The sequence below is a fragment of the Quercus suber genome, unplaced genomic scaffold, assembly GCF_002906115.3.
Source record: "Quercus suber isolate HL8 unplaced genomic scaffold, Cork oak 2.0 scaffold_86, whole genome shotgun sequence".
Lineage (NCBI taxonomy): Eukaryota > Viridiplantae > Streptophyta > Magnoliopsida > Fagales > Fagaceae > Quercus > Quercus suber.
The window spans coordinates 560,090-587,938 of NW_027069551.1; the positions used below are offsets into that span (position 1 = coordinate 560,090).

General features: G+C 34.0%; 1 protein-coding gene across 2 annotated transcripts; it reads left to right on the forward strand.

Annotated features, from left to right (window-relative positions):
* Window positions 1–22,360: 22,360 nt before the first annotated feature.
* Window positions 22,361–24,484, forward strand: LOC112017753 (dehydration-responsive element-binding protein 2C). Of its 2 annotated transcripts, none has more exons than XM_024050210.2 (2): window positions 22,361–22,650; window positions 23,067–24,484. In XM_024050210.2, exon 2 carries the CDS (start codon window positions 23,076–23,078, stop codon window positions 24,156–24,158), a length of 1,083 nt encoding a protein of 360 aa, XP_023905978.1. In that variant the 5' UTR covers window positions 22,361–22,650; window positions 23,067–23,075; the 3' UTR covers window positions 24,159–24,484. The 2 variants fall into 2 exon arrangements, with proteins under 2 accessions (XP_023905978.1, XP_023905979.1); XM_024050211.2 differs by having other exon boundaries at window positions 22,362–22,650; window positions 23,088–24,484.
* Window positions 24,485–27,849: the final 3,365 nt, after the last annotated feature.

Consider the following 27,849-nt stretch of genomic DNA (forward strand, 5'->3'; position numbering starts at 1 on the left):
TTCTTTGAACGCCTTGATGGCATTTCAATGTCGTTTAACTCCATAACTTGGTATCTACTCCGCCCCACCATCACGAGGTCGTAATTGGCTTCTAATGACTGAATTGCATCCATCACTTGTGCATTGCTCTCTGCCACAACCTCCCTGCACACCACACACGCATTACTAATGTTCTTGACCTTGAACTCATCGTACAATGCATCGTCCATCAACATCTCCATCTCCATCGCCTCCTCCTCCTCCTTCTCCTTCTCCTTCTCTGCCTCCTTGCTTTTGCCCTTGTTTTTACCTTTGTTTGTGTGGTCTAGCTCACCCTGTTTCTTGATACGCAAGGAAACATGCAAAATAGTGAGACTCACGTCTACATGGCCAGACATGCGTTCAGCGTAAGCAAGGGCTTCACGGTCATCCTCTCCGCCGATGAAAATCACAGCAACATTGTAAGAAAAACTATAAGTGTTCATTTGACACGTGCTCCTATCGACAAGAATTCCAACAGTACACGGTGCATATGTTTGTAAGTTGGTATTGAAAGCACGTATTAATGAGGCAACACGGTTTCCATGAATATGTGTTTGGTTTTCATGGTAGGGAACGATGATGAGAGGGGTCAGTTTTTCTTGAGCGATCTTACAAATATTTTCATGCATGCTTTTGTAGGGGGCGATCATAGTGAAGGGTCTGACAATGACTGGACCATTGGAATTCCCGGAGTAGTTTTCGAAGGCAGTAAAAATGTGATCAGAGATAGGAGAATTGGTGCGCATAAAAATCTTCTTTTTCTTAGCAATGTAAGGGGCGAGGAGTGGAGCAGCGTTACCCCTGAGTTCCTCAAGGTGGATTACATAGACACAAATGGGGCTCATTTCAGTTGGGTTAGAGGCTTCGAGGAGGCTAATGATGCTGTTTACATTTTCTTCATTGTGGACACAAGTGATGACACGAAATTGAGATGTGCATGGTGTGGTTTGGATTGTCAACGTGCCTCTTCGCCTGTTATTTGGAGCGAGTCGTACTTGAGGCTTGTATAACCTTTCTGTTAATGGCGCTATAAATGCCGTAATAGCCAGCGAGGAGAGCATCATTACAACAAAAGTTTCCTCATCTAAAACCTGCAGCATTAGGAACACAAATTAGATAATGCACAGAGGTACTGTACAATAAAATTGAGAAAAATGTTGATACTATGTAATATAAAAGTTTGCAAACTAACATAATAATAAATACAAACAATGCTATTTTAATAATATATTAAAAAAAATTAAATGAAAATTTTCTTTTACATTATACTGTACAATGTAAACTTTTATTACAAGTATAATATAAATATATAAATGTAAAAAAAATTATACCAGAGATTTGTCACGCATAATTATGTAAATTTTATATAATAAAATTTGTAATATTTCTAATATATCTCAACAAAAGAAAATATGGTAAAATTTGAGACAAATCCATTTCATAATAATTCAAATTAAGGAATTGACTATTTTTATTTTAATAAGGAAAATGTTAAATTTACTACAAATTTCTTACGAAAGGCTTAAAAATTTACATGACAAAAAATGTAATTGCTAAGTTATTTCAATAACATAATAAATAAATATGTGAATCACTTTTAAAAGTGATTCATAGAAATTTATATAACACTAATCATAGAAATTTCCATGACTAGTGTTATATCCGAATGTAAAATTTATATAATAATTAACTTTGAAATATGAAAAGGGTAAAAGCTTCTCAAAAAAAGAAAAAGAAAAAGAAGAGGGTAAAAGGAAAAGAAATAATAGACTCACCCCATACTTCTTCCAGCGAAAATAAATGATAAACTCAATAATGCCCTTATTATTCATAATGAGGCCAAGCAAGAAAGCAGTTCTGGGTCTCAACTTGAATGATATTGAAGACACAAAAATTCCCAAAAACTTGGCAAAGTATCCCACAAAAATGATGCACGCTAATACGACAGAAGTCTTCCAGTTACGCAAGGAACTCACATCTAATTCATAGCCAATACGGATAAAGAACAATGGCAGAAGAATCTCCATGACAAAACATTCTGCCTTCTCTACTAAAATTGAACCAAGAGGTGGTCCACCCGGTATGATAAAGCCTAGAATGATAGGCCCGTAGGTAATGGAAGAGCCCACGAAGTCGGTGACAAATCCCATGAGTGAAGCTCCAAGTAGTATTAGTATAACATAGACCTCATCTACCGCTTGCCCTTGTGGTATTTTCTTGATGATTGAAAGCAATGCAGGGCGTATTCCATAGATACAGATAAGTATAACTATGAATGTGGAAGCAAAAGCGGCAACTGCTTGCGTTGTGCTTCCTTGCTTAAAGCTTGCAACCGTTACCACGAAGAGCCATTGTAACAAATCACCAATTAGTGAGGAAGAAAGGGAAAGTTGGCCCAACTCAGAAGTTAGAAGGTTGAGTTCATCTAAGGCAAAAGCTACTACAGCGAAGAATGTTAAGGATAAAATAGAGGCAACAAAGAAAGGAATGAATTTTAATTGTAACGAAGGTGGAAGGTAATCATGATACGAGTAAAAGAGGCACATGAGAGTTATCCAAGGAAAAAAGGTGCCTGCAAAACCAATGACCCATGTGATCCTTCCGGCCCTGCAGACCAAGGTCATGTAGTCTGTTTTCACTGAAACAATGAAGAGAGTGTACATTACGCCTAATGTGGAAAATGTATTCAACAACCCCATCTCAATTGGTGGGAACAAAGCTTCCCTGAATTTCATGTTCAGCCCCATAACACTTGGTCCTAAAACAATGCCACCCTGCACAAGTATCACATTAATTTTTCATTTAACCACATTTTTGGCTAACTGTTGTTTACAATAAGGAACCAGAAAAAATCTACAAATTATCCCTTTTCGGCTCAAGAAAAAGGATTGTAACCTTAATTGTGAGTTTAATTTATAGGAAAAGTTAACGTATACTATAAAAGTATTAGTTTAAAAAATATTTTTAAGAAAAAAGAAAAAAAAAAAGACTTTTTTGAAAACTTTTTATATTTTTTAAGAAAATTTTATCATATTTTTTTTTAAAAAAAGTCTATTAACAAATACTTAAAGATATCTGTTAACTTGAAAAAAAACAACCAACTCTTCAAACTCAACTTTTCTATTTCAGTGGAAAGAAGATCTTCAAATTATCTACTAATTAAAAACCATGTAAAAAGAGTTGCGAAAGAAATGCTTTAACTTATTATGGTAGTCTGTAAAAATTGATCTCCTGCAAGAAGCATGACAGAGTAGCTAGAGAAAAACAAAAAGAATATGATCGTGCCTGACAGGGTAAATTTTCTTGAAGTGGATTTTTTGAGAAAGAAACAAATAGGTCTGTATTTTGCCTATTCACAATTCTTTTACACAACTTTCATGTATAAGGATGTGATTGTAAGGGCTGCATCAACCTCGTGCAAAAAAATTGTGTAAGCAACATTTTTCCAAAAATTTATCTCGAAAAAGTAAACGAGAAAATCACATTTCAAGCAATAGAATAATATAAATTGTGGAAAATAACAAGAATTTCAAAAGGAATGCATATATACCAGGACACTGCAGAGAATTTTGGATTGTCTAAAAGGCCTAAGAACCAAGTAAATAACTCGGGAAATCACAATGCCTGCTATAAGTTGGAGTATAAAAGTAGGAAAGACGCTGTCAAGGGGACTATATCCAGTAAAAATGCCTTTGGGCGAATCAAATTCGGGAGATCCACAAACAAATTTTGAATCAGCTTCCAGGGAGGGTTTCGGTAAGATCAAACTGGTGGCATTTATTGAGGACGTATGATCCATTCTGCTCACAATAATCAATATGACCAAATTGGTATATATATGTGTGTGTGTTACTGAGAAAAGTTTTTGAATCTCCGAGCCTAAAGATCCAACCCCTTAAGTAATCCAAGACTAACAAAGAAATGAGACATATTTAAGATTATTATTAGTTGTTGGAGATTTTCTGTTGAAGTTGTTCGACTATTATATAGTATATACAAATTTAACTCATGTATACCAAAAAAGAAACAAAAGGGAAAACAAATCACAAATTCGGTCTAAGCAAACCCAATTACTCGAAAGGATAACTATTAAAAGCTATAGGATAACCAAATATGACGGCAAAATAACAAACAAAAAACCGGGGTTTAAACAAACTCTGTTGACCCAAAAATAACACTTTAAAATCTTTAACACCACAACCGATGAGAATAACAAAAAACCTTTAATCACAAAATCTCGGAGTTGGTTTTAAATCTCAACAGATTAGTCCCTTAATTGATACTAGTCCCGTCACACGATAAGGCTATTTTCTTATTTTGAATTTAATGTAATTTTTCAATTTGATTTTATCTACTTTTAGTGAGGATGCACATAAATGAATTTTTAAGTGCCTGTTTGATAAGAGTATTTATTGTTTGGCTAATTTTTTCTAAATACAGTTTTCAAAAAACCATATCCTCTTTTCCTGATTTAAAACAAGATTTTGAAAACGGCTAAGGAGGTGTTTTCAAAATACAGAAAATGTTTTTAATGACATAGTTGTAAATAAATTTAAAACAATAGACCCTACATATTTGTTCAAATTCTTTTATCTCTTAAATTAAGGAGCTTATCTTTATCACAAAAAGAATCCCTATGTTTCAAATTTGAAATTTATCATTAAAAAAAAATTGATGAGCTCTATTCTCTTATCATTATCCACCAAAAAAAGTAATTTACAGATTTATTTTTTGTAATTTTTTTAAAAATCTCAAAAATAGAAACGGTCTTTTGTTTTTAGTATTTTGAAAATTTTTCTTAAAAATGGGAGCCAACCATGTAAAATATAAAAATTATTAGCTGAAAACTAATTTCAAGTTCAATTGTTTGAAAATTGTTTTTATATTGTTTTGAAAAAAAAAAGGCTCTTACCAATTAGGTCCTAAGAAACTAAAATCTAGGATTTGAAATGTAGTAAATTGTTAGGTTTAGTGTGTGTTAGTTTTTAAGAAAAAAATGTTTTAAATGTGCGTGAAATATATTTAAATAGAGAGTGTGCTAATTTTTAGGAAAAAAGTTTCTTTGGTAGTTTTTTTTTTTTTTAATTTTGAATTTTTTTGACTTACAATTTTAACCCTAATTTTTATTTTTTAAGAATAAATATTATCTAATATTTAGATTAGGATTGACATTTTTTGAATTCATAACTAACTTTCAGAATCCTCTTAATATATAATGTCCGTTTGGAAATTGTTATTTAGTTGAAACTGAAATTTTTTTACTAAAAGTACTGTAGATAAAACTAAATTATTTAGTTGAAACTGAAATTTTTTTACTAAAAATACTGTAGATAAAACTAAAAAATAGCTAAAATAGTACAGTGTGACTTATAAATAATATCAAAATATAAATAGTATCAAAAAGTACAATAGGGCCTATGAAAAATAATAAAAATAAGTTAAATAATAAAAAATAAAAAAAACTGATTTTTTAAATAATGCCAAACACACGCTAGAGATAGAGATAATTGATAAATCCCTTATTAGCTACTTTATCAATGTTATTTTGAGTTTTTTACTTTTTTTTTTTTTTTTTTAAATTCCCTCTACTCAACTTGAATTAGTCACTTTTCCTTATCAGTGTAACATACTAAAAATACCAACAAAATCAGGCACAAATATTTTGGTCTTAACATTAAAAAAAAAAAAAAAAAAAAAGTATTTTCATTTTACCCATTTTGATGTCGGTGGCTCACTATCTCAATTTCCACCGAGTCATCGCTGGCCGCTAGCTCCACATACTCGAGCATGCAAATTCCAATAGCCTGAGCTCTAGCTCTTCTCCGATCTCTCACTTCTCTCTCTGAAGTGAACGGTGATAAGTGATAGACAAGCGTGAGTGTGATGTGTATTTTTTTTTTTTTGATCGTGAATGCGATGTGTTAGAACCATGTTACACTTAAGGGTGGATGTTACTGTGTTAGGTGTACTGTGTTTAAGTGTGTTAAATACTTGGATTGCTGAAGTGGACAGTTGGAACTGGGAAGCCATGGTTGTTGATTTGTTGAATACTAGTGTTGAATTGTTACTGTGAAAAACACGGTATTTTATTTTTTTAGATAAGATTGTTGATTCGCTGCGCGGTGCCCATGAATAATTAGTTGTTTGGGACTCAAAGTTAAAAGTTTAGTTTTTTCTTCTTTTTTTTCTTTTTTTTTTTTTATTTTTTTTGGGGGGGGGGGGGGGTGGGGGGGTATACCACTAATTAGACTTTTAGTTCAAAAAATATTAACATATAAAATAGACGAAACATATAACTTTTAATTACTTGTTAAATTAAGGGAAACCTAGATACAGTATTTGACATTTTTTTCAAAAGAAAAAAAGCAAATAATTCAAATGAAATTATTTTGTGTCTTTTCTTTTATTGACCGGTTAAAATAATTTATTTAGAATAATGGAACAATTATTACAATTTTTACAAATGGATGTTTTAATTTTTTTTTTTTTTTTGAGGTAAAGGACGATAGAAAGTGTATTATTATCATAAAAAAGTATACAACCCCATGTATCATACCATGGGTGAGGGGGGCACCAACTACACTTTAATGCTGGGCCCATGAGCAAAAACAAAAAAAACATTGAAAATATAGGACTGACACAGCCATGTGCATGGAAAAAAAAAACAGGACGTTCATGCTACCTTTTGTGCTTCCATAAAACTTTGGTATCCCTCCACTAAGCTTCTTGCTCCTTCCTAAATTATCTGTGGCTGAGGTTGAAACTGTTCAAGGTACACTTTATTCCTTGCATTCCATATAGCCCATGCTGTAACTGCCCACGTCTCCAGTTCTTGGTTGCTCAGTTTAGTTTGCATTTGCTTGAAGAGAAGAAAAAAGTCACTGTCTCTATTACTGCATTTTTGGATTTTTCCCCTAATCAATGCCCAGACGTTTCTTGCAAATGGGCATGTCCATAATATGTGAGTGGTAGTCTCGGGTTCTTGTTTGCACAGCTCACAAGTCGGCTCCACTCGCACTCGCCTGCGGTGTAGATTGTCTCGGGTAGGCAAGCAATTAGAGCACGCTCGCCATATAAACGTTCGTATTTTCGGTGGCACATTGAGGGACCAAATCTCTTTCCATGTCCACGCATGAAGCCGAGCTGCAGAATGTTCTACCTTGGGCTGGTTTTTCAAGCGAATCGCTACCTTATAAGCTGACCACACAGAGAATTTTTGTGCTCTGTTTTCCATCCAGCAAACAGAGTCATGAGAGTTAATGTTTTTTAGCGGCAGTGACATGATCTCATTTCGTGTTTGAGGGCTGAACATGGCATCTATTTTTCCTCAGTCCCATTGTCTTGAGTCTTGGTCGATTAGCTCACATACCTTCATGTCTGGTGGTGCATCATTTAGTGGTACAGGGGTGTGAGTCAACCAAGGATGCGTGAACACTCCAATACTTCGACCATCCCCCACCTGCCATCGTGAGCCCTCTCTGATGAGATCCCTGGCTGCTAGGAGACTACGCCAAACAAAGGAAGGATTATTCCCCAACTCAGCAAACATGAAAGAGCAATTTGGGAAATAACGAGCTTTGTAAACTCGATAGAACAGAGAGTGGTTTTCATGTATTAATCTCCAGGCTTGCTTGGCCAGCATCGCTAAGTTGAAAGCATGGAGGTCACGAAACCCCAACCCTCCTTCCTTCTTTGCCATACACAGTTTCCTCCAATTTATCCAATGTAATTTCCTCTCTGCCTGCGTTTGTCCCCACCAGTATTTGGCCAGCAAGGAGTTTATGTTGTCACATATGAAGATTGGTAGTTTGAATATACTCATAGAGTATGTCGGTATCGCTTGTGCCACCGTCTTAATCAATATCTCCCTTCCCGCCTTCGAAATAAATTTTTCCTTCCATCCCATTATTCTCTTTCTAATTTTTTCCTGAAGGTTTTTGAATGTATTAACCTTGGATTTTCCTGTGGCCATAGGCAGTCCAAGATACCTTTCACATTCTGTCATTATCCTTGCTCCAAAAAGTTGTTTAAGTGACTCCTTGACCTCCTGTTTTGTGTTCTTGCTAAAGAATAGTGTGGTCTTTTGTCGGTTTATGGCTTGGCCTGATGCAGCTTCGTATTGCTCTAGCAATTGTAGAAGTCTTTGCCCTTCCTCCATAGTTGCTTGACAAAATAAGAGACTATCGTCGACGAAGAGGAGGTGAGAAACCCAAACTCCATGTTGGCTTGATTTGATCCCTTTTAGCACACCGGCCTCTCCTGCTTTCCTCAATAGCGCTGATAGTCCTTCCGCACATAGCAAGAAAAGGTATGGAGAGAGGGGGTCTCCTTGCCTTATTCCCCTTGTAGGAGTGACAAAACCCCTTGGTTCACCATTGATTAAAATGGAGTAAGATGCCGTGGTTACTGTCTCCATTGCCAAGTGGACCCAATTAGGATCAAATCCCAATTTCACCATCATTCTTTGCAAGAATGTCCACTCAACCCGATCATAGGCTTTGCTGATGTCAAGTTTTACAGCCATGTGTCCCTTTCTTCCCTTCCTTCGGTTTCGCAATCTGTGAAGCAGCTCATATGCTACAGTGGTATTGTCAGTGATTAATCGATTTGGCACAAAGGCACTCTGAGCATCAGAAATCACATTAGGCAAGATAATCTTTAAGCGATTAGCAATAACCTTTGATATGATACGAGATACCACATTGGCTAAACTAATAGGTCTAAAATCAGACATGTATTTCAGGTCATTTTTCTTAGGGATTAAAACAATATGTGTATGGTTCATTTTTCTCAACATATGCCCCGAGTTTAAAACAGATAACACTGCTACTGTAACATTATGCCCCACAATATGCCAATATTTCTGAAAAAAGAATGGAGTCATACAAATTAATATGACAATGAATATGATTGATGTGCTTCAATAACATAATAAATACATGTCAAAATTATTATTATTAGAGTAATGTTACATTTACAAATTATTTTACAACATTTTTACAAACTATTAATGTAGCCAATTTCCTATTGGTTTTCATTTAGACTCATCATTAACACCACTTATTCATTTACCAATAAACACTCACCACATCAGTAGTTTGTAAATTTTTTTATAAAAAGGTTTATATCACTAGCATTACTCTTATTTTAATTTGTGTGTAATTAGTGACATATTAATTTATAACAACTATATAGTAAAATTTATATTATACGTACCTAGCTAGTATCACTTAAAAAGTAATTATGAAATAAATTTATTATATTGTTCACCAATCATATTCATATATTGTCATATCAATTTGTAAATATATTGTGGTACAATCAACAATGTCTTTAGCACTATGAGTACGTTGCTAAGTTAGTTTGTATGCATTTAGTGAAAAATAAGTAGCAATTTTTAGCATTTTCTTGTTAATATTTTGTTAATACTAAATACAAACTAGTTTTCATAAAAACTAAAAATTATATATTTATTTATACTTTGCTAAGGTAAAATCCTAGTTTGGTTTCTACATGTAATTATAAATAAATAAAAGAAAAGGTTTGACTCCAAACATATTTGAAGCCTTAAACTCCAACCACCAATAGGAAAATAACATGTATCCTGAGGATGGAACCATGAATTTTTACTTAGGGGCCCAAATTATATGGTACGAATAAATTAATCAAGAGAAATCATGCATGCATACACACACACCTAATGTTAGAGTTAGTCATACTTCATAAATGTTACATACAAAATTATTATTATCTTGTATCTAATATGCTACTTCATAGTGAAAATAATTTACAGTAGAAACAATGAATTGTTTAAAATTATAAATGATCCAAAATTTTACAATAAAAAATTTCATTGAATACTTTTTAAGGGGGCCAATTCTTAGTTTTGTAGGCCAAACGTTTTAAAATTTTATTAAGCATATATACTACATATATTTTTTAAAAATTGAACCAAGATGAGAGTCTTTTAAAATTGAGTGGTTCGTGGCTAGAAAGTATACTACTCGGTACTGGAAAATGGAAATTACTAGCAGGTTGAATGAAGAAGTAGCTAGTAAAAAAATATATATATAAAAAATAAAAAGGAAGAAGTGTTGATTTGCCAATGGTAGAGCAATTTGAGGCTTTGAAAGGCACCTAGACCGGTGGGGCCATGCCGTGTGATGTGTTATTAGGTCCCAAGTTTTTACCTACAATAAAATGTTTTGTAAAATTTTTGTACCTCCTGTTATATATATAGTTTTGTCCCCATGTAACCTCAATATATATGACTCATTTAGTCGTGTATATTGCATATCACAGTAACATATATATATATATATATATAATCTTTTTTTTTTAGTATTATTAAACCCAAAATTCTAAACATAGTTGTAGCTAAATTTTGTAATAATAATAATAATAATAAGATCAAAGAATTAATAGGATACATTCTTGAACGATACAAATTTTGTTTAGGCCTATACGTTCAAAAACCTCAAACTCACTCCCTTAATTTTATATTATGCACAACAACAAACTTTATTTACATTTCGATCACATAAAAATCTTAACTATAGAGATTAATTTAATTACTACTTATGATTATCATCATTATGCTATTATCAAACTTTGTAGATCAAATGATTGATATTCCTTATGTTTTTAACAAAAATATCAAATCATTCTTTCTCAATATTGTAACTATCAAATTATTAACAAATTAAAAAAAGAAAAGAAAAGAAAAGGTCTTTTCATTGTTGATTATCAAAAGGAAAAGAAGAAAAAAAGAAAGAAGAAGAAGAAGAAGTTAGTTTACTACTTATGAACTGGTCGTCCACAACGGTGCAACACCAACAAAGACAGCCAACCCTCAAACAACTCCGAGGAAACAAGTGCATCACCAATCACTCCCAAGTGCTCAGTATTCTTTGAATTCAGTGGTGGCATTTCAATGTCGTTTAGCTCCATAGCTTGGTGTCTGCTCCTCCCCACCATCACAAGGTCGTAATTGCTCTCCAATGATTGAATTGCATCCATAACTTGTGCACTGCAATCCGCCACAACCTCCCTACACACCACACATGCATTACCCATGTTCTTGATCTTGAACTCATCGTACAAAGCCTCGTCCATCAGCTTCTCCATCTCCTCCTCCTCCTCCTCCTCCTCTTTGCTTTTGCCCTTACATTTGCACTTGTGATTACAGTTGTCTCTACCCTTGTGTTTGTTTGTGCTGTCAAACTCAGCGCCTTTCTTGCAATGCAAGGTAATACGCAAAACACAGAGACTCACTTCTGCATGCCCAGACATGCGTGCCGCAAGAGCAAGGGCTTCACGGTCATCCTCTCCACCGATGAAAATCACCGCAACATTGTAAGAAAAATAACTGGAGTTCATGCGACGTGTGCCCCTATCAACAAGCATTCCCACGGTACATGGTGCATATCTTTGTAAATTAGCATTGAAACCGCGAATGGATGTGGCAACAAGGCTTCCTTCGATATGTTTTGGTTTTCATGGTAAGGAATGATGATGAGAGTTGTTAGTTTTTCTAGAGCTAACCTACAAATATTTTCATGCATGCCTATGTAGGGGGCGATCATAGTGAAAGCTTGGACAATGACTGGACCATTGGAATTCCTGGAATAGTTTTCAAAGGCACGCAAAATGTGATTAGAGCTACGAGAATTGCTGAGCTTAAAAATCCTTTTTTGCTTAGCATTGAAAGGGATGAGTGCTGGAGCAGAACTGCCCTTGAGGTCCACTAGGTGGATTACATAGGCACAAATGGGGCTTATTTCAGTTGGGTTTGATGCTTCCAGGAGACTAATGATGCTTTGGACATTTTCTTCATTGTGGAGACATGTAATTACACGAAATTCAGATGCGCGAGGTGTGGTTTGGATTGTCTTCAACCGTATTTGCTTGTGAGATGATGAAGCCAGTCTTACCCTTGGCTTGTACAGCATGCCTGTGAATGGAGCTATAATTGCAGTCATAGCCAGCGAGGAGAATATCAATACAGCAAAAGTTTGCTCATCTATGTACTGCAACATTAGGAACACAAGTTAAGTAATGCACAAAAAATGAGCTAAACTTCATCTTAATCAAAAGCCCGAGAGAGGTATGCACAATATAATAATAAAAAGGTAGGGAAATACTCAAGTTAATTATCACAAATCCTTATTACAAAATTTATGATAATGACTCAATAACATAATATAAAAAAAAAAAATCTCTTATTTACCTTTTGTGATTTGTTATACAAATACTTTGTAAGTTTAATGTAGTGAATGTGTAATATACCTAGCATTATTCTAAAATAGTGAGTATTAGTTAGTTTAATTGATAAAGTTTTTTATTGTCAAATAAGAAATTTGATGTTTAAACTCCAACTATATTAAAAATCAATTGGTATATTAGTCTAATAATAAATAACAGTTATTATGGAGCAAACATCATAGTTAAAATTTTATCATATTTAATATTTAAAAAATATTACTTCTAAAAAAATATAGTAAAATTTAACACCGATCTATTTCATGATTTAAATTAAATATATAAATATAAAGTTTAATGTCGTATCATACATGACTTTTTAAAAATAAAATTTGACCTAATGAATTGACTATTTTTATTTTAATAAGGAAAATGTTAAATTTACTACAAATTTCTTACGAAAGGCTTAAAAATTTGACAAAAAATGTAATTGCTAAGTTATTTCAATAACTATAATAAATAATATGTGAATCACTTTTAAAAGTGATTCATAGAAATTTATATAACACTAATCATAGAAATTTCCATGACTAGTGTTATATCCGAATGTAAAATTTATATAATAATTAACTTTGAAATATGAAAAGGGTAAAAGCTTCTCAAAAAAAAAAAGAAAAAGAAGAGGGTAAAGGAAAAGAAATAATAGACTCACCCCATACTTCTTCCAGCGAAAATAAATGATAAACTCAATAATGCCCTTATTATTCATAATGAGGCCAAGCAAGAAAGCAGTTCTGGGTCTCAACTTGAATGATATTGAAGACACAAAAATTCCCAAAAACTTGGCAAAGTATCCCACAAAAATGATGCACGCTAATACGACAGAAGTCTTCCAGTTACGCAAGGAACTCACATCTAATTCATAGCCAATACGGATAAAGAACAATGGCAGAAGAATCTCCATGACAAAACATTCTGCCTTCTCTACTAAAATTGAACCAAGAGGTGGTCCACCCGGTATGATAAAGCCTAGAATGATAGGCCCGTAGGTAATGGAAGAGCCCACGAAGTCGGTGACAAATCCCATGAGTGAAGCTCCAAGTAGTATTAGTATAACATAGACCTCATCTACCGCTTGCCCTTGTGGTATTTTCTTGATGATTGAAAGCAATGCAGGGCGTATTCCATAGATACAGATAAGTATAACTATGAATGTGGAAGCAAAAGCGGCAACTGCTTGCGTTGTGCTTCCTTGCTTAAAGCTTGCAACCGTTACCACGAAGAGCCATTGTAACAAATCACCAATTAGTGAAGAAAGGGAAAGTTGGCCCAACTCAGAAGTTAGAAGGTTGAGTTCATCTAAGGCAAAAGCTACTACAGCGAAGAATGTTAAGGATAAAATAGAGGCAACAAAGAAAGGAATGAATTTTATTGTAACGAAGGTGGAAGGTAATCATGATACGAGTAAAAGAGGATGAGAGTTATCCAAGGAAAAAGGTGCCTGCAAAACCAATGACCCATGTGATCCTTCCGGCCCTGCAGACCAAGGTCATGTAGTCTGTTTTCACTGAAACAATGAAGAGATGTACATTACGCCTAATGTGGAAAATGTATTCAACAACCCCATCTCAATTGGTGGGAACAAAGCTTCCCTGAATTTCATGTTCAGCCCCATAACACTTGGTCCTAAAACAATGCCACCCTGTGACAAACAAACAATGTATCACATTATTTTTTCACTTGTAACCACATTTAAGGCATAACTAGTATATTTACAATAAGGGCCAAAAAAAAAAAGAAAAATTAAGCTTTCTAAGAAACTAATATTTAAAATTTATTTAAGAAATATCATATTAATATAAAAAAAGTTAATTAACAAATACTTAAAGATATCTGTTAACTTGAAAAAAAACAACCAACTCTTCAAACTCAATTTCTATTTCAGTGGAAAGAAGATCTTCAAATTATCTACTAATTAAAAACCATGTAAAAAGAGTTGCGAAAGAAATGCTTTAACTTATTATGGTAGCTGTAAAAATTGATCTCCTGCAAGAAGCATGACAGCAGTGAGCTAGAAAAACAAAAGAATATGACCAAGTGCAGTGACAGGACAAATAGTCTTATTATTCGCCTATTTTCACAAATCTTTCACAACTTTCATGGATAAGGATGTGATTGTAAGGGGCTGCATTAAACCTCGTGGAAAATAATTTGTGTAAGCAACAAGAATTTCAAGAAGACATGCATGCAATATACCAGGACACTGCAGAGAAATTTGGATTGTCTAAAGGCCTAAGAACCAAGTAAATAACTCGGGAAATCACAAGCCTGCTATAAGTTGGAGTATAAAAGTAGGAAAGACGCTGTCAAGGGGATATATCCAGTAAAAATGCCTTGGGCGAATCAAATTCGGGAGATCCACAAACAAATTTGAATCAGCTTCCGCCAGGGTTTCGGTATAGATCAAACTGGTGGTCATTTTTGGACGTATGATCCATTCTGCTCACAATAATCAATATGACCAAATGGTATATATATGTGTGTGTGTTACTGAGAAAAGTTTTTGAATCTCCGAGCCTAAGATCCAACCACTTCAGTTCTTGGAATTTTTTATTCAAGATTAATAAGGAAAGTACAAAGAAGATGACAGAGGTTTCATATTTTACTAGTTCTTGGCAGTTTTGACGGTTTGTAGAGCCAGTAAGCCATGCTGTTGAAGTTGTTGACAGAACATTGAGTTGTTAAGAGACAAAAACAGCAGATCTAGAATTCCATCTAGGTATGTCTCTTACACTCACCTTGAATTGATCTATTGACTGTTTAGAAGTAAAACTGAAATTTAAACTGCTGAATCTATATATATTCCACATGGCTATGGCCAAATCATGATATAGTTGAGCCACCATGGCAATGTGTAGTTACCAACTCAGTAATTAATTTTGAGGTAAGGAAGGATCTTGTTGGAAAAGATTATTTCTAATTGTGGAAAATCTAATTCGGAAGGGATAACCAATTTTATTTTCTTCTCTTAATCCAAGATCACTTATTATTTTAGTCATAAAGTTTAGAACTTTAAATTAGAAATGTTATAATTCTTATTATTTATTTGGCTAAAATGCAAATTGCATACTCTAAGTTTGATTGAAATTCATTTCAGCCCTTTAATTTTATTTTCATTCAATTGAGTTTTCTAAATTTCAAATTTATTCAATTCAAGCATTTTGTCTAATTCTGTTAAAAAGAAAATTATCCTTAAGTATGCAATTAAATAATAAAAAAATTTTTTTTATTATAACATAAAAAATCAATAAAATATTTTTATTAATTTTATAGATTTTTTTTAATGAAAATTTTTTACAAAATTGGACAGAGACTTGAATTGAATAAATTTGAAACTTAAAAACTCAATTGAATGAAAGTAAAGTTAAAAAACCAGAATGAATTTAATCTAAATTTAAATGGTGCAATTTGCATTTTAGCATTTTTTTTTTTTAAAAGAAGAAATTTTATATGATAGAAGTAGAACGCTTATAAGTTAGGGAAATTGAACGGAGACTGAAATATGGGCGCTGATTCAAATTTTATTTTAAGATGAGATTAACGTGCTTTCGTCACTTGTCTAGATTAAAAATGATCTGCATTCAAATGGTTGGACTTTTTAGTTGAGGTTAGTCAATTCATGTCTCTGACTGTTATGAAATTGTGTTGGTTAAAATCATATAGCATTGGGTTATGAATTGAGAAGCTTTCAACCTCATAATCAAGTAATAAATCTTTTTTATCTTTAAGAAAAACAATAATCAAATCTCTAACTACTAATAAATTAGAAAATGAGAAGTTAATAGATGCCCTAAGCACAAAAAAATATTTTAGAAACTTTTTATAAGAACAGAAAAAAAGTAGTTTTTTTATTTATTTTATTTTAATTATTACAACTTTTTATGTTTCTTCTGAAAATAGTATCAATACATTCTTAAAATAGCCAATTAACAAAAATTCTAAAAGCACCTATTAAAATTTTAGTTTAAAACTTCTTTTTGAGTTAAAGAATTTATTTATAATCAAACTGTAAATGATGTGTTAAAGAACACATAAAAAAAGATTCAGCGAAAAAAAAAAAAAAAAAAAGGTTTAAAAAGAAACCGCAAGGGGCTAATTGAAAAATTTAAAGACATAGGATCACTTCTAACAGTTGCAGACCGAGACAAATAGTAACCATAAGTAGGTACTACAAGGTCCGGACTCCGGAAAACTCAAGCATGTAAATCCAAAATGGTTTCTGAGTCTCTAACTTCTAGAAAATGGTTTGACCTGGCCTTCATTGGAAAGGTACATGATATCCCATTTTGGCCACGACATTTCTCCAAGCTAAGTTTAGAGAAAATTTGTTCCAACCATTACCTATGTTTTCGTTTACCCAAAAAAAAAAAAAAAAAAAAACATATGCGTATTTTGATTGGGAGCACATCATCTTCAATATTGTAATATGCAATTTTTGTTATTTAACTTAATTGTTCAAATCAAAAGTAACCATGTCAATTAAAAGTTAAAATCCCATCTTTTCTTAAACGTTATATCATCTTCTCAAAAGAAAACTACCAAGGTACTGAGATTTTTAATTCAATTCCCTTCTTTTCTTTCAGGTTCTCCTTCACACTTTTGAAAAAAAAAATTGAGATTAATTAGAATAAAAATATATCTGTGGGGCCCATGGGCCTGACAGCCTCGGCCCATCATGTAGAAGGCCCAAGGCCCAGGCCGAGGAGCACAGGCTGTTCAGGGCCAAGGAGAGGGAAAGCCTTTTCTTTCCAATCCACACTGAGGACCACCTTGTCCTCGGCCTGACGAAGGTAATTTTGAGGAGAGACTAACCCCAAAGTAAGCTGTCACTCTCACATTTAATGCATTCAACTAAACCCCCTGGCCGCATTAATGGGGAGGTAACCCCTTGACAGGATAACGTTGATCAGAGTGAACAACTTGAGTACCGATAAGGCCTCTGATGGGACGGACGGCCAGAAAAAAAGGCAAATAGATGATCAACAGATAGAAGGAGGGGATAGGAAGATAAAAACTATAAAAAAAAAGCTAGTAAAGGAAAGAAGGGGGGAAAAAAAAGAAAAGGGAGAACAATAAGGCCTCCTCGGCCACAGGCCTAGGAGCATTCCCCTATTGGAAAAGAAACTCTTAGCATTTGTCTTTTTTATGAGAAAGTTCATGCTTGGTGATCGACGGCCAGCACCTAAACCTTTCACCCCACTCTCTATAAATGTATTGTTTGGGCTTATTGGGCTGAAAACCCATCACTCAGGGTCAATCCAAACTAGGTCCCTACAATTGGCGCCGTCTGTGGGAAGGATTAGGGTGCTGGCCGGCGCACCAGGTAAGTGTTCTAAGTTCTAAGTATTCGTTTTACAGTAAGTTAAAAAAAAAAAAAAAGGTATATGGAAGATTTGGCAGTAAAAAAAAAAAGAGAGAAAACAAAACAAACAAAGAAAGATCTTGATATTATTATTTCATGCATAGAAAAATTACATATTACAATCAGAGGCTCAGGTAGGCCTGTTCTACAAGCAAATTTACGAGCTAATAGCCACCTGCTATTCCTACAATCAAAGGCCCAGGTGGAGCCGCCCTAAGGAGAAGCTAGCCGGAGGGAAGTGTCAACTCATGCTTTTATTTGGCACCAAGAGAATGGGAGAGCTTGACACGCGGCGGAGGAGGTGAAGGGCAATCATGCTCTCAGGCCCCCAACCGCTCCCTCCTCGGCTAGGCGGAGCAGGAACAAAGAGAGAAGCGGATACAGGGGCTCCGGGATACCCTCCCCCATGATGTTCCCTCGATTCTCTCCTTTCCTCTCAAGTGTTGGCCACTGGAGACGGCAACACTCGAGCACTGCCCATGAGGTGAATTCGCACGCCTTCCTCGTCGGGAGTGTGCTCCGAGGAAAGACGTTAGGTTCTCTAGCAACATCCCTCTGGGATACCTCGAAGGGCACCATCAGGGTTACGCCTAGACTCTGCCGCACCGAAAGCCCAGTGGGGGCTGCGGCCATACCGGTCTTTGTTAGTCCCGGGAACAATTCCGACGGGGTTGTTAAAAGGGCATGGGAAGTTGGAGGAAAGTGTTTTGTTCTGTTTGTGTTGAGAGGTTCATGGGTTGTGGAGGAACCATCTCCTTACTTTATATAGGGGATGGGGGTTTGGTGAGAATTAATTCATGCAGAGTTCGAAAAGAGTATTATCAGCTGGGTCAGTAATGAAGTCGCCAATTTCCAAGGAGGCCACGGACGGTTGGACTCGTGTCAATTTACGAGGACATTAATGAAGGCGCGTTTCGCGCATCGGAGCGTCAAGCGCGGAATACGAACAGACAAAGGGCGTTTCATAATAACTTTCCAAATGACAGATACATGTTGTTTTCTATATAAAAATTAAATAAAAAAAAATTCATGTGAAAAATACGGGTCAACCCGACCCGACCCGACCCGAACCCGATTGACCCGAACCCGATTTTGACCCGCTTAAAGTGACCCGTTTTTGACCCGTGACCCGTTTGACCCGTAACCTGATTGACCCAACCCGAACCCGACCCGACCCGCCCGTTTTGCCATGTCTAGTTAAAGGTGGGCTTAAAAGAAAATGGTTAAAGCCTTAAAGGTTTCTTTTGTACTTTCAAACAAGAATTGACTTATATATATATATATATACACGCGCGCGCAAAGTTTTTTCATACACAACAAAATAAAGCACAAAATATGTTCACACAGGGTTTTGAGACTTTTGACACATGAGAAGATAATGCTGACAACACGTGGCTCACATATGCAGAGTCAGAATAGATAGGATAGGGACTAATTTAGTTGATGAGGAAGAGGGAACATTAAAAGGCAGGATCTTCGGGGTAAAGGAGTGGGGACTTGAGAAGGACATATTTTGCGTAGGTATGATCTACACGTGTTACTTCTATGTGCCATTTGAATGGATAAATAATACTCCCAACTTTACCACTGATTAGGGATGTCACACTCACACAACATAAATGAATGGTTGGGACTTGGGAGATTAGGGGAAAAAATAAACGTTCTTTCACAATTGATTAAGGTAATATATTATTTTTGGTGCAATAATTTTTTTCTTTTTATAGACTATATAGGTTAATTAATGACATCCTTAGTACTGTACAGTGTACACCACTTATACTATGTCATCCTTATTATTATAATATTTTTTTTTATCACTAGTCTTATTGGGAAGAAATTAAGTTAGGTTAATTGTGTCCTTATGGAATCATAAAAAAAGAAAAGAAAAATAAAAATGAAAGCAAACACATATTATTATTTTATTATAATTGATAAAACTACATTTATATTAGTATGCGAAGTAATGTTATAATTACAAATTGTTCTACAATATTTTTACAAATTATTATTGTAGGGCCTAAGAACTTGGCAACCATGGTCTATTTTGTATCTGGCCCAAGGCTCATGTCGAGGAGGAAGAAATGCCCGAGAGAGAAGTACAAAAGCCTAAATCGTCAGGAATTCTGCTGAGGACGACCCTGTCCTCGACCAGTCGAGCCCAACACTTTAGCCATGGTAGTTCGGTGGAAGAGCAAGTTCAGGATGAATTGTCACATCCACATTAAGCGCGCTCACTTAACCCCCTGTCCACATTAATGGTGATGTGACCTCTGAACAAGGCTGTCTCGATCGCCGCAACTCACAGAAATGCTGGTAAAGCGGCTGATAGGACGGGCAGTCAGGAGGAGGGGGCATGGATGATCAACAAGTGGAAGAAAGAGGTTATGGAAAGGGGCTATATAAGGGGAAGATACAGATGAGGCAGAGGGGGATGATTCCCCCGGGAGAAACCGTTGTCAAGCTCCTCGGACCGATGCTGAGGACAAATCTTGGAGGACAATCTTGATCCGTTGACGTTTGATGGTGGCGAATGGTGGCGAACGCTTCACTGCTCACTGCCCGCCTGCTAGGGCCTAGTTCTTGAATCCGTTCTCTACAAATTTATTGTACTGGGCTAGCTGGGCTTGAGTCCACTCACTCAACAGTAGAAGTGCTCAAACCCGGTCCCTACAATTATTACGGCTAACTTTTTACTAATTTTCATCTAGACCTATTAATAACATCACTTTTTTATTTACCAATAATCACACATCACATTAACAGTTTATAAAAAAGTTTGTATCTCTAGTATGGATTAGATTTCACACATAATGTGAAAGTAAGAACACAAAAAAAAGGGATAAGTAGACAAACATATTGCCATTTTTGCAACCAAAAAGAAGGCTTTCCATAAAGAGCGACCATATTATAGTTTTAAATTCTTTCTCTTTCTAGACAGTAGTTGAGCTTGTTCATAAAGAAGCTAATTTTCTGGCTCATTCTTTGAAACGTTGGGCCTCTCTTGTTGTATTCAAATAGGAAGACTTCATTCTCATCCAAAAAAAAAAAGAAAGAAGCCCCGGAAGACTTCATGTCTCTTCTTTACCTTGCTTTGTTCAAAGCAGAAATGGAAATGGAGAATGTTTCTCTTCCTATGTTTGCTTTCAATAAACTCTATTATAGAGGAAAAACAAATATGTTGAAAATCAAAGTCACCATTATATCATTTTTTTAAAGTAATTTTGATTGAGGAATGAGATGAATAGAAACTGGTTAGATGATTATATCTAATTAAATAATTAAGCTCAAGACTTCTAATTATTTTCATATAATATACTTATTGGCCCAATTGTATGCTGCTCAAACAATTGCCATTGTTGGATTTATGAGACGAGCTAAATTATTATAGCTAATTAAAAAAAATTGAGAAAGAGCTAATTATTAATTAAACTCAAGTTTTGCAATATCTTTCATGTAATATTCTTTTTGGTCCCAATTGTATGTTGCTTAACGAGTGCCATTGCCGGATTTTTATTATTCTCATTTTCATGGTAATTTCATTTCCGTAGTGATGGAAATATAGATTAAGTACATGTTCCAGTCATAAATTATCATGTATATAACATTCAATCTTACTTAAAAAAGAAAAACTAAATAGTTTTTTTTTTTTTTTTGAGGTAAAGAAAAACTAAATAGTTATAAAAAAAAAAAAAAAAACTATTTAGTTTTTCTTTACCTCAAAAAAAAAAAAAAAAAAAACTAAATAGTTAATTGTGCAGTTGCTAGTCAAAGTGGTCCAATTAAATGTATTACCAAATTATCCTATGTTATATTATTATCAACAAATGTATTACATCACCCTCCAAAAAAAAAAAAAAAACAAATGTATTACATGTTGTATAGTGTGATTTTGCCACTTGCCTAATTCATTATTAAGATAGTTTAATTTTTATGAAACTCTAATATCAAAATAACAACTAATATATTCATTAAAAAAACAACATTATTAATTTCCAAACTAGTTTGCTCAAAATATGGTCAAACACCCATTAATTTAGTTAATACTTAATTTAATACAACCTCAACCTAAGTTTATGAGATTCAATAGCCAAAACTACTGGTCCTCTTATTATAGTTTGCAGTATTGAACACTCGAGTTATTTTGGTATAGGAAAGAAAAAGACAACCTTTGAATTAGATCATCTATCACAATTATATCAATTTTTGTATATTGCAAGTAGATCAATGTATTGAGGACCTTTATAGAATTTCAACTTTTTATCATATTTTTTTGGGATTTCATGTCATGAATAATAGTATAATACCCCAAGTTGTGCCCCCCCAAAAAAAAAAAAAAAATTCCCTTTTGGGTGGAAAAATCCAGGTACAGCATAGCTGGAGACATAAAATGTCATGAATTACACCAAGTTGATCTCACTCGCTATCACAGAAGCATACAATAGCTGGAGACAACATAGCACAAGAGGGACAACTATAAAAGAGCATTAAAAGTTAAAACAAACCTTAAATTGTATAAATACTACGTAGCCAAGAAAGCGATACTAAGTGAAGATCGAGTGGTTCAAGAAGCTTCTAGTGACACGTGCGACACACTACGCGGTCCGAAACGCCACACGCATGTCTAAAAAATCGCCACGTCATCATCCGTAAAAGCTCGTTAAACCCCCACAAAGCCCAAAAAAGAAAATATCTATAGAACGCTATATATACTCGTCTCTGCTTAGACACTTCTAGTTGAAACCTGAAAGTTGAAAGAAAAAAAAAAAAGTTCTCACACTCTCAAGAAAATTCAGTGAGAAAAATATCAAATATCAAACACACCCTATAAACATTCATTCACTGCTCAAACAAAAAACATCAGAAACACATACATACGGTGAGGAAAATAAGCACAAATCGAAGAAAGGAAAAGGTCTTATCTATGTTCTGAAGCGCTTCGGTTTGGTCTGAAAGTGGGAGATTACAATCACTAGGAGTTTTATTTCGTCCAAGACTACAACTGAGAGGTTTGTTATTCTCACACAATTCTAATTTTTTTTTTCTATACGTTTTTTTTTTTCTTCTTTTGGGTTTTCTTGATTTTATTTTCCTGGTTTGATTTTTCTTTTCTGGGGTTTGTGATTTTTTTTTTGGTTTGTGAAATTCAATTTATATGAATCTTGGGGCTTCTGGGTTTTCTTTTGAATAAGTGCTTTAGTGGAATTTTCTATATTGGTCATTCTTGGATTTTTTTTTTTTTTTTTTTGTTTGGGTTGTTTAGTGGAATTTTCTATATTGGTCATTCTTGGATTTTTTTTTTTTTTTTTTTGTTTGAGTTGATTGTATGAATAAATAAAAAATTGGGTTCATTCTATTTGTGTTATTATATATAGATTAGGTTCATAATTGGGGCCTAAGTAACCTATTTCGTTTAATTAATTAGGGTCTTTCAATGGTGGTGCAGATTCTGAATTCCGTGGATATGGATTCATCTAGGAAGAGGAAGAGTAGAGGTGATGTAGAGTCTGTGGCTCAGAGATTGGCCAAATGGAAAGAGTACAATGCTCAACTCAATGAGAGTAAACCTGCTTGTAAAGTTCCGGCCAAAGGGTCGAAGAAGGGATGTATGAAAGGAAAGGGAGGGCCGGAGAATGGGCAGTGCAATTATAGAGGTGTTAGGCAGAGGATTTGGGGTAAATGGGTTGCGGAAATTCGCGAGCCAAATAGGGGAAAGAGGCTTTGGCTTGGTACATTTGATAGTGCAGCTGAAGCTGCCTCTGCCTATGATGAAGCTGCTAGAGCTATGTATGGTGATTCTGCTCGCCTCAACTTTCCGGATTCCGTGAATCACAGGCTCTTAACAGAGTCTGCGAGGGATTGTTGTTCTATTTCCACTTTATCTGGCCCTTGTTCAATTGGAACTCCTGCTGGTTCTGATTCCATAACTACCACAAACCAATCTGAAGTTTGTTTCCCCAATGTGAAGAGTGAGAATGTGGAAGGTGAATTGGGAATGAATAAGCTGAATTCTGAATTCGCTGAAGCTGATGATATGCCAAGTAGTATTGTGAATACAGAAGTAAAGGATGAGACTCTGAATGCTAAAGAACATAATAGCAGTGACATGCATGGTGTCAGGCAGGAACTGAAGAATGAGGCTACTGGTGTGGTGAACAACTGTGGGGATAATGAGCAGGATTACTTGCAGGATTATTCTGTAGATGAAATGTTTGATGTGGAAGAAATTATGGCGCTATTAGACAATAATCCTTTTGGTAACACAGATTCAGTAATGGGTTTTGGTTTTGATGCTGATCAAGTTGGATTCCCTGGCAGAAATCAATTTGAAACGCCATCAAATGTGTTGTATGAGTTGCAGAATCCAGATGCCAAATTACTAGGGAGCTTGAATCATATGGAAAAGCCACCTTCTGGAGCTGATTATTTTGTGGACTTATTGAAGTCAGATTGGCTGGATAAGAATAATGGGGTAGACGGATACCTTGATTTGGGATTACCAGATTTCAGATTTTGATGAAATACATTTCTTTAGAATGCAGACTCGAATTCTTTTTGCTGGCTGAGCCAATTCTCTACGAGGTTTTAGATTAGGGAATTCAGCTTGTTCTTTACCCTTATACCACTTATGGAAAAAAGGTTTAGATTTCATGTAATTGTAGGTTTTATATTGTGGAATTCAGTTTGTTCTTTACCATTATACCACTTATGAAAACAAACTGTTATCCCAACCTTTATAAACAAAGTTTTGGTCAGTGTTATTTGCCAAAAAGATTGGTAAGATATTTGTATTTGTTTACTGTTTCTGGTTTACAATATAATTGACCATTTAAATTTTCCTTATTCTGTTATATGTTTGTATAATTGCCTTTCTGGTGACAGGCATAGAACTATAGAAGGCAATTTGCCTAGCCTGCTTTATGGTAGAGATAGTGCCTTATGCTGAATATTATTTCTGAATGCTCATTAGTTATTCCTATGGTTTGTGAAGTTGTCAATATTAGTTTTTTTCTGTTATTATTTGAGTTGGGACTATTTTGTTTAAAATAATCACCTGTAGCCTAGCCTCTCATATGACCATTGTTACTAGTGGCTCTGCTTTTTTGATAGTCATTGCTCCAGCCACATTGCCTATCTCTGAATTTTTTTTCTCATTCAGACAAAAACTGGTGAATCCAGGTCTGGGAAAGTGAAAGGATATGTCAAATACAAAATGGCCTTCCTTATTAGTGTAACCTAGTAATGTTCTATCTTGATGATATGCTTTTCATTGACATCAGAAGCTATGGAGTCTGGGAAGTAAATTAAGTGCTATTTTGTTTGTTCCATTTAATTTTTTGATCCCAGATGTTCAATTTTATGCTTAAATTGTTAATAGCTTATACTGTTCAAGTAGAAGTAAAGCAATACTTAATTCTACAAAGGAGATGCCAGATCTCATAATGGACCATGTAGTTTGATATGCCATTGCTGAGTTTATGTTGTCATTTAGATGATGGGACTTGATATTTAGATCCTGCAAGTGTTTGATAATTTTTCTACTTAAAATCTAGTCCACCATAGGTCCATGCACATAAGTTTTCAATTTTAGATTTCATAATTTAGATTTTTTTTTTTTTTTTTTTTTTGCCAACCTCAATCACTATTTTTCTCTTCCTTAAAAAACCTCAATCATACTCAGCATAGGTGGTGAGTCTACTTTAAAGAAACGAGACTCTCATGGTAAAATGATTGCAATATTTCTGATTACATTGCACTCATTTCTGTTGATATTGAAGTCCAAAAATCACAATCCACTCAATAATTAAGGCTACTTTTCAACTCTTACCCAAATTTTTATGACAAAAAGGAGTAAGTCAATCTTATAGCATATTTAGCATCCCTTTTTTTTGGACAGTTTATGGGCTGCACTCTGAAATTGAAGAAATAGTTAAAATGAGCCAAGTTTGGGCCTGGTCCTTTAAGAATAGTTAACGAGGCCACTTGAAATCTCGGCCCACATACTGACATAATGTCCTATTGTTTGCCGGGCTTGAGAAACAACCTGCGAGCATGATGTCAATATTAACTATCAGCATGGCAAAAATTTATCCCACCGTACCTTTGGATGCGTAATAAATGTGTTTGTGGAGCACAGAAAACTAAAAAGCTGATCTTCTGCCAGAAACTTTTTTATGGTTTCAACTTTCAACAAAATGGGTAATATCTAGGAAAGAAAATACTTATTCAAATAATGAAAAATAAAAAACACACTAATATCAATACGTGAAAGTACGAATCACGAGCTAAAAAGTTAGTACAACTCTCATGTCAACTGGGAAAACCCGTGGAAACAACAATTTTACAGCTCAGTGGGTTGCAGAGTGCGATTACAGTTACTTTTTTTTATTTTTTTATTTTTTTATTATTATTTTTTTTTTATAAATTCTCGTTTGGGAGTTACCCTACTTACCCAAAATTAATTTTACTAATGTAAGATCTATTAATAAACTATCTTATAAAAAAAATAAAAAATTATTAACATTTTTTAATAATTTAAATAATAATAATAATAATAAATGTTTTAAGAACATATGATCCCTAAAAGGTCTTTGAGAATATAAAAAAAATAAAAAATTATTAACATTTTTTAATAATTTAAATAATAATAATAATAAAAAATGTTTTAAGAACATATGATCCCTAAAAGGTCTTTGAGAATAGTTAAAAAGTTGGTAGAATGAAAGTTTGCGTCTTATAGTTAAGTGATTAAATTTATTATTTCTTAATAGTTTAAGTTTTTAAGAGAATCGGTAATTTAACAGTTTGTAAGATCTGGACATTATATCCAAAAAACTCTATATATACAAAAATTAAATTAGCTGTTTTTTAGTGTAATGGAATTGATGGTATATAAATAAGACTATTCAAAAATATTATTTCTATGAATCTCTAGATAAATTTATAACAAACTTCTTGATGTTTGGAAATCCCAAATTTTGAATAAGAAAATGAAAGTTTTGGTAGCATATGAGTTGTTTGAAAAATAAAATAGCTGGGCAAATGGAGAAGCTAAAAAAAAAAATGTATAACTCGTACTCCAATATTGTCAGAAATACAAATTTGGGATAATCAAAAGAAAAAAAAAAGAGTAAAACCAAACAATTTCCTCAATTTTTTGATTTACTAGAAATGATACTTTAAACCCATACGTTGAAAAAGTAAAAAATATTTTTTTATTCAAGAAAGCTAAAAAACTATTTCCTTTCTTCTTAAAAAATAAAAAACCTGATTCCTACTTCACCAAATGATTGAAAACCAATGAGGAAAGAGTAGAAAACTCTTGCTCCGAAGTCATTAGAATATCAATATGCATGAAGGAATACCAAAACTCACATTTCTTATTAATCAAGAAGATTGGTATATATGTTGAGACTTGAGACATAGAATAGGGAATCACCACCGAGTAATTTTTTTAATGTTTTAGTAGCATATCAATAGTGGCAATTTCCCACCATGATTAAAAATTACTCTATTATCTAGCATCTAAAATTGAGAAAAAAATTCACCTTCTGGATAACAAGTTTAGCATGGTGGAGAGTGAAAGAAAAAAAAAATTCTTTCAACCTTGTCATATTTGGTTCTTAACGGCAACAAATGAAGAAGAATTATCTAGGGACAGAATAGTTAATTTTTTGAAATATTGCATGTTGAGGAAAAAAAATTAATAGACAAAAAGTCTAATTAATTTGTTTGATAAAGGAAAAAAGGGATCAATTTTCAAATATGTTATGATAACAAATGGTAAAAGGTTGGTTGTTACTTGAAAGTTGAAACCCATCAATTATGCACCCAGAGCAAATCAAATTTGAATTTGTAGCTAAAGATTTGCTATAAGACATTAATGCAAGAAAAAATCTTGGTATAAGGGAAAAAAAGGGCAACTCTCCCCTTGAAATTAAAGGGGGAAAAAAGAAGAAGCAATAGAGCTTTCTCTCTCTCTCTCTCTTCTTCTTCTTCTTCTTCTTCCTTTTATTTTTTTTATTTTTTTATTTTTATTTTCTCGATAAGAGAATGCAATAGAGCTTATTTAAATGTAGAGTGTCATTTTTGTCTATTTATTTATGGTGGTAAAAATTTTTGTAAAAAAGTAAAATGCCAAGCTCATAACAAAAATAAAGTCACTTTATTGAAGCTACTTTATAAAAGTTAGTGTATTTCATAAAAGA

What these genes read in the sequence shown, in the direction of transcription:
- LOC112017753 (XM_024050210.2), top strand. Translation starts at nt 23,076, where the DNA reads ATGGTGGTGCAGATTCTGAATTCCGTGGATATGGATTCATCTAGGAAG.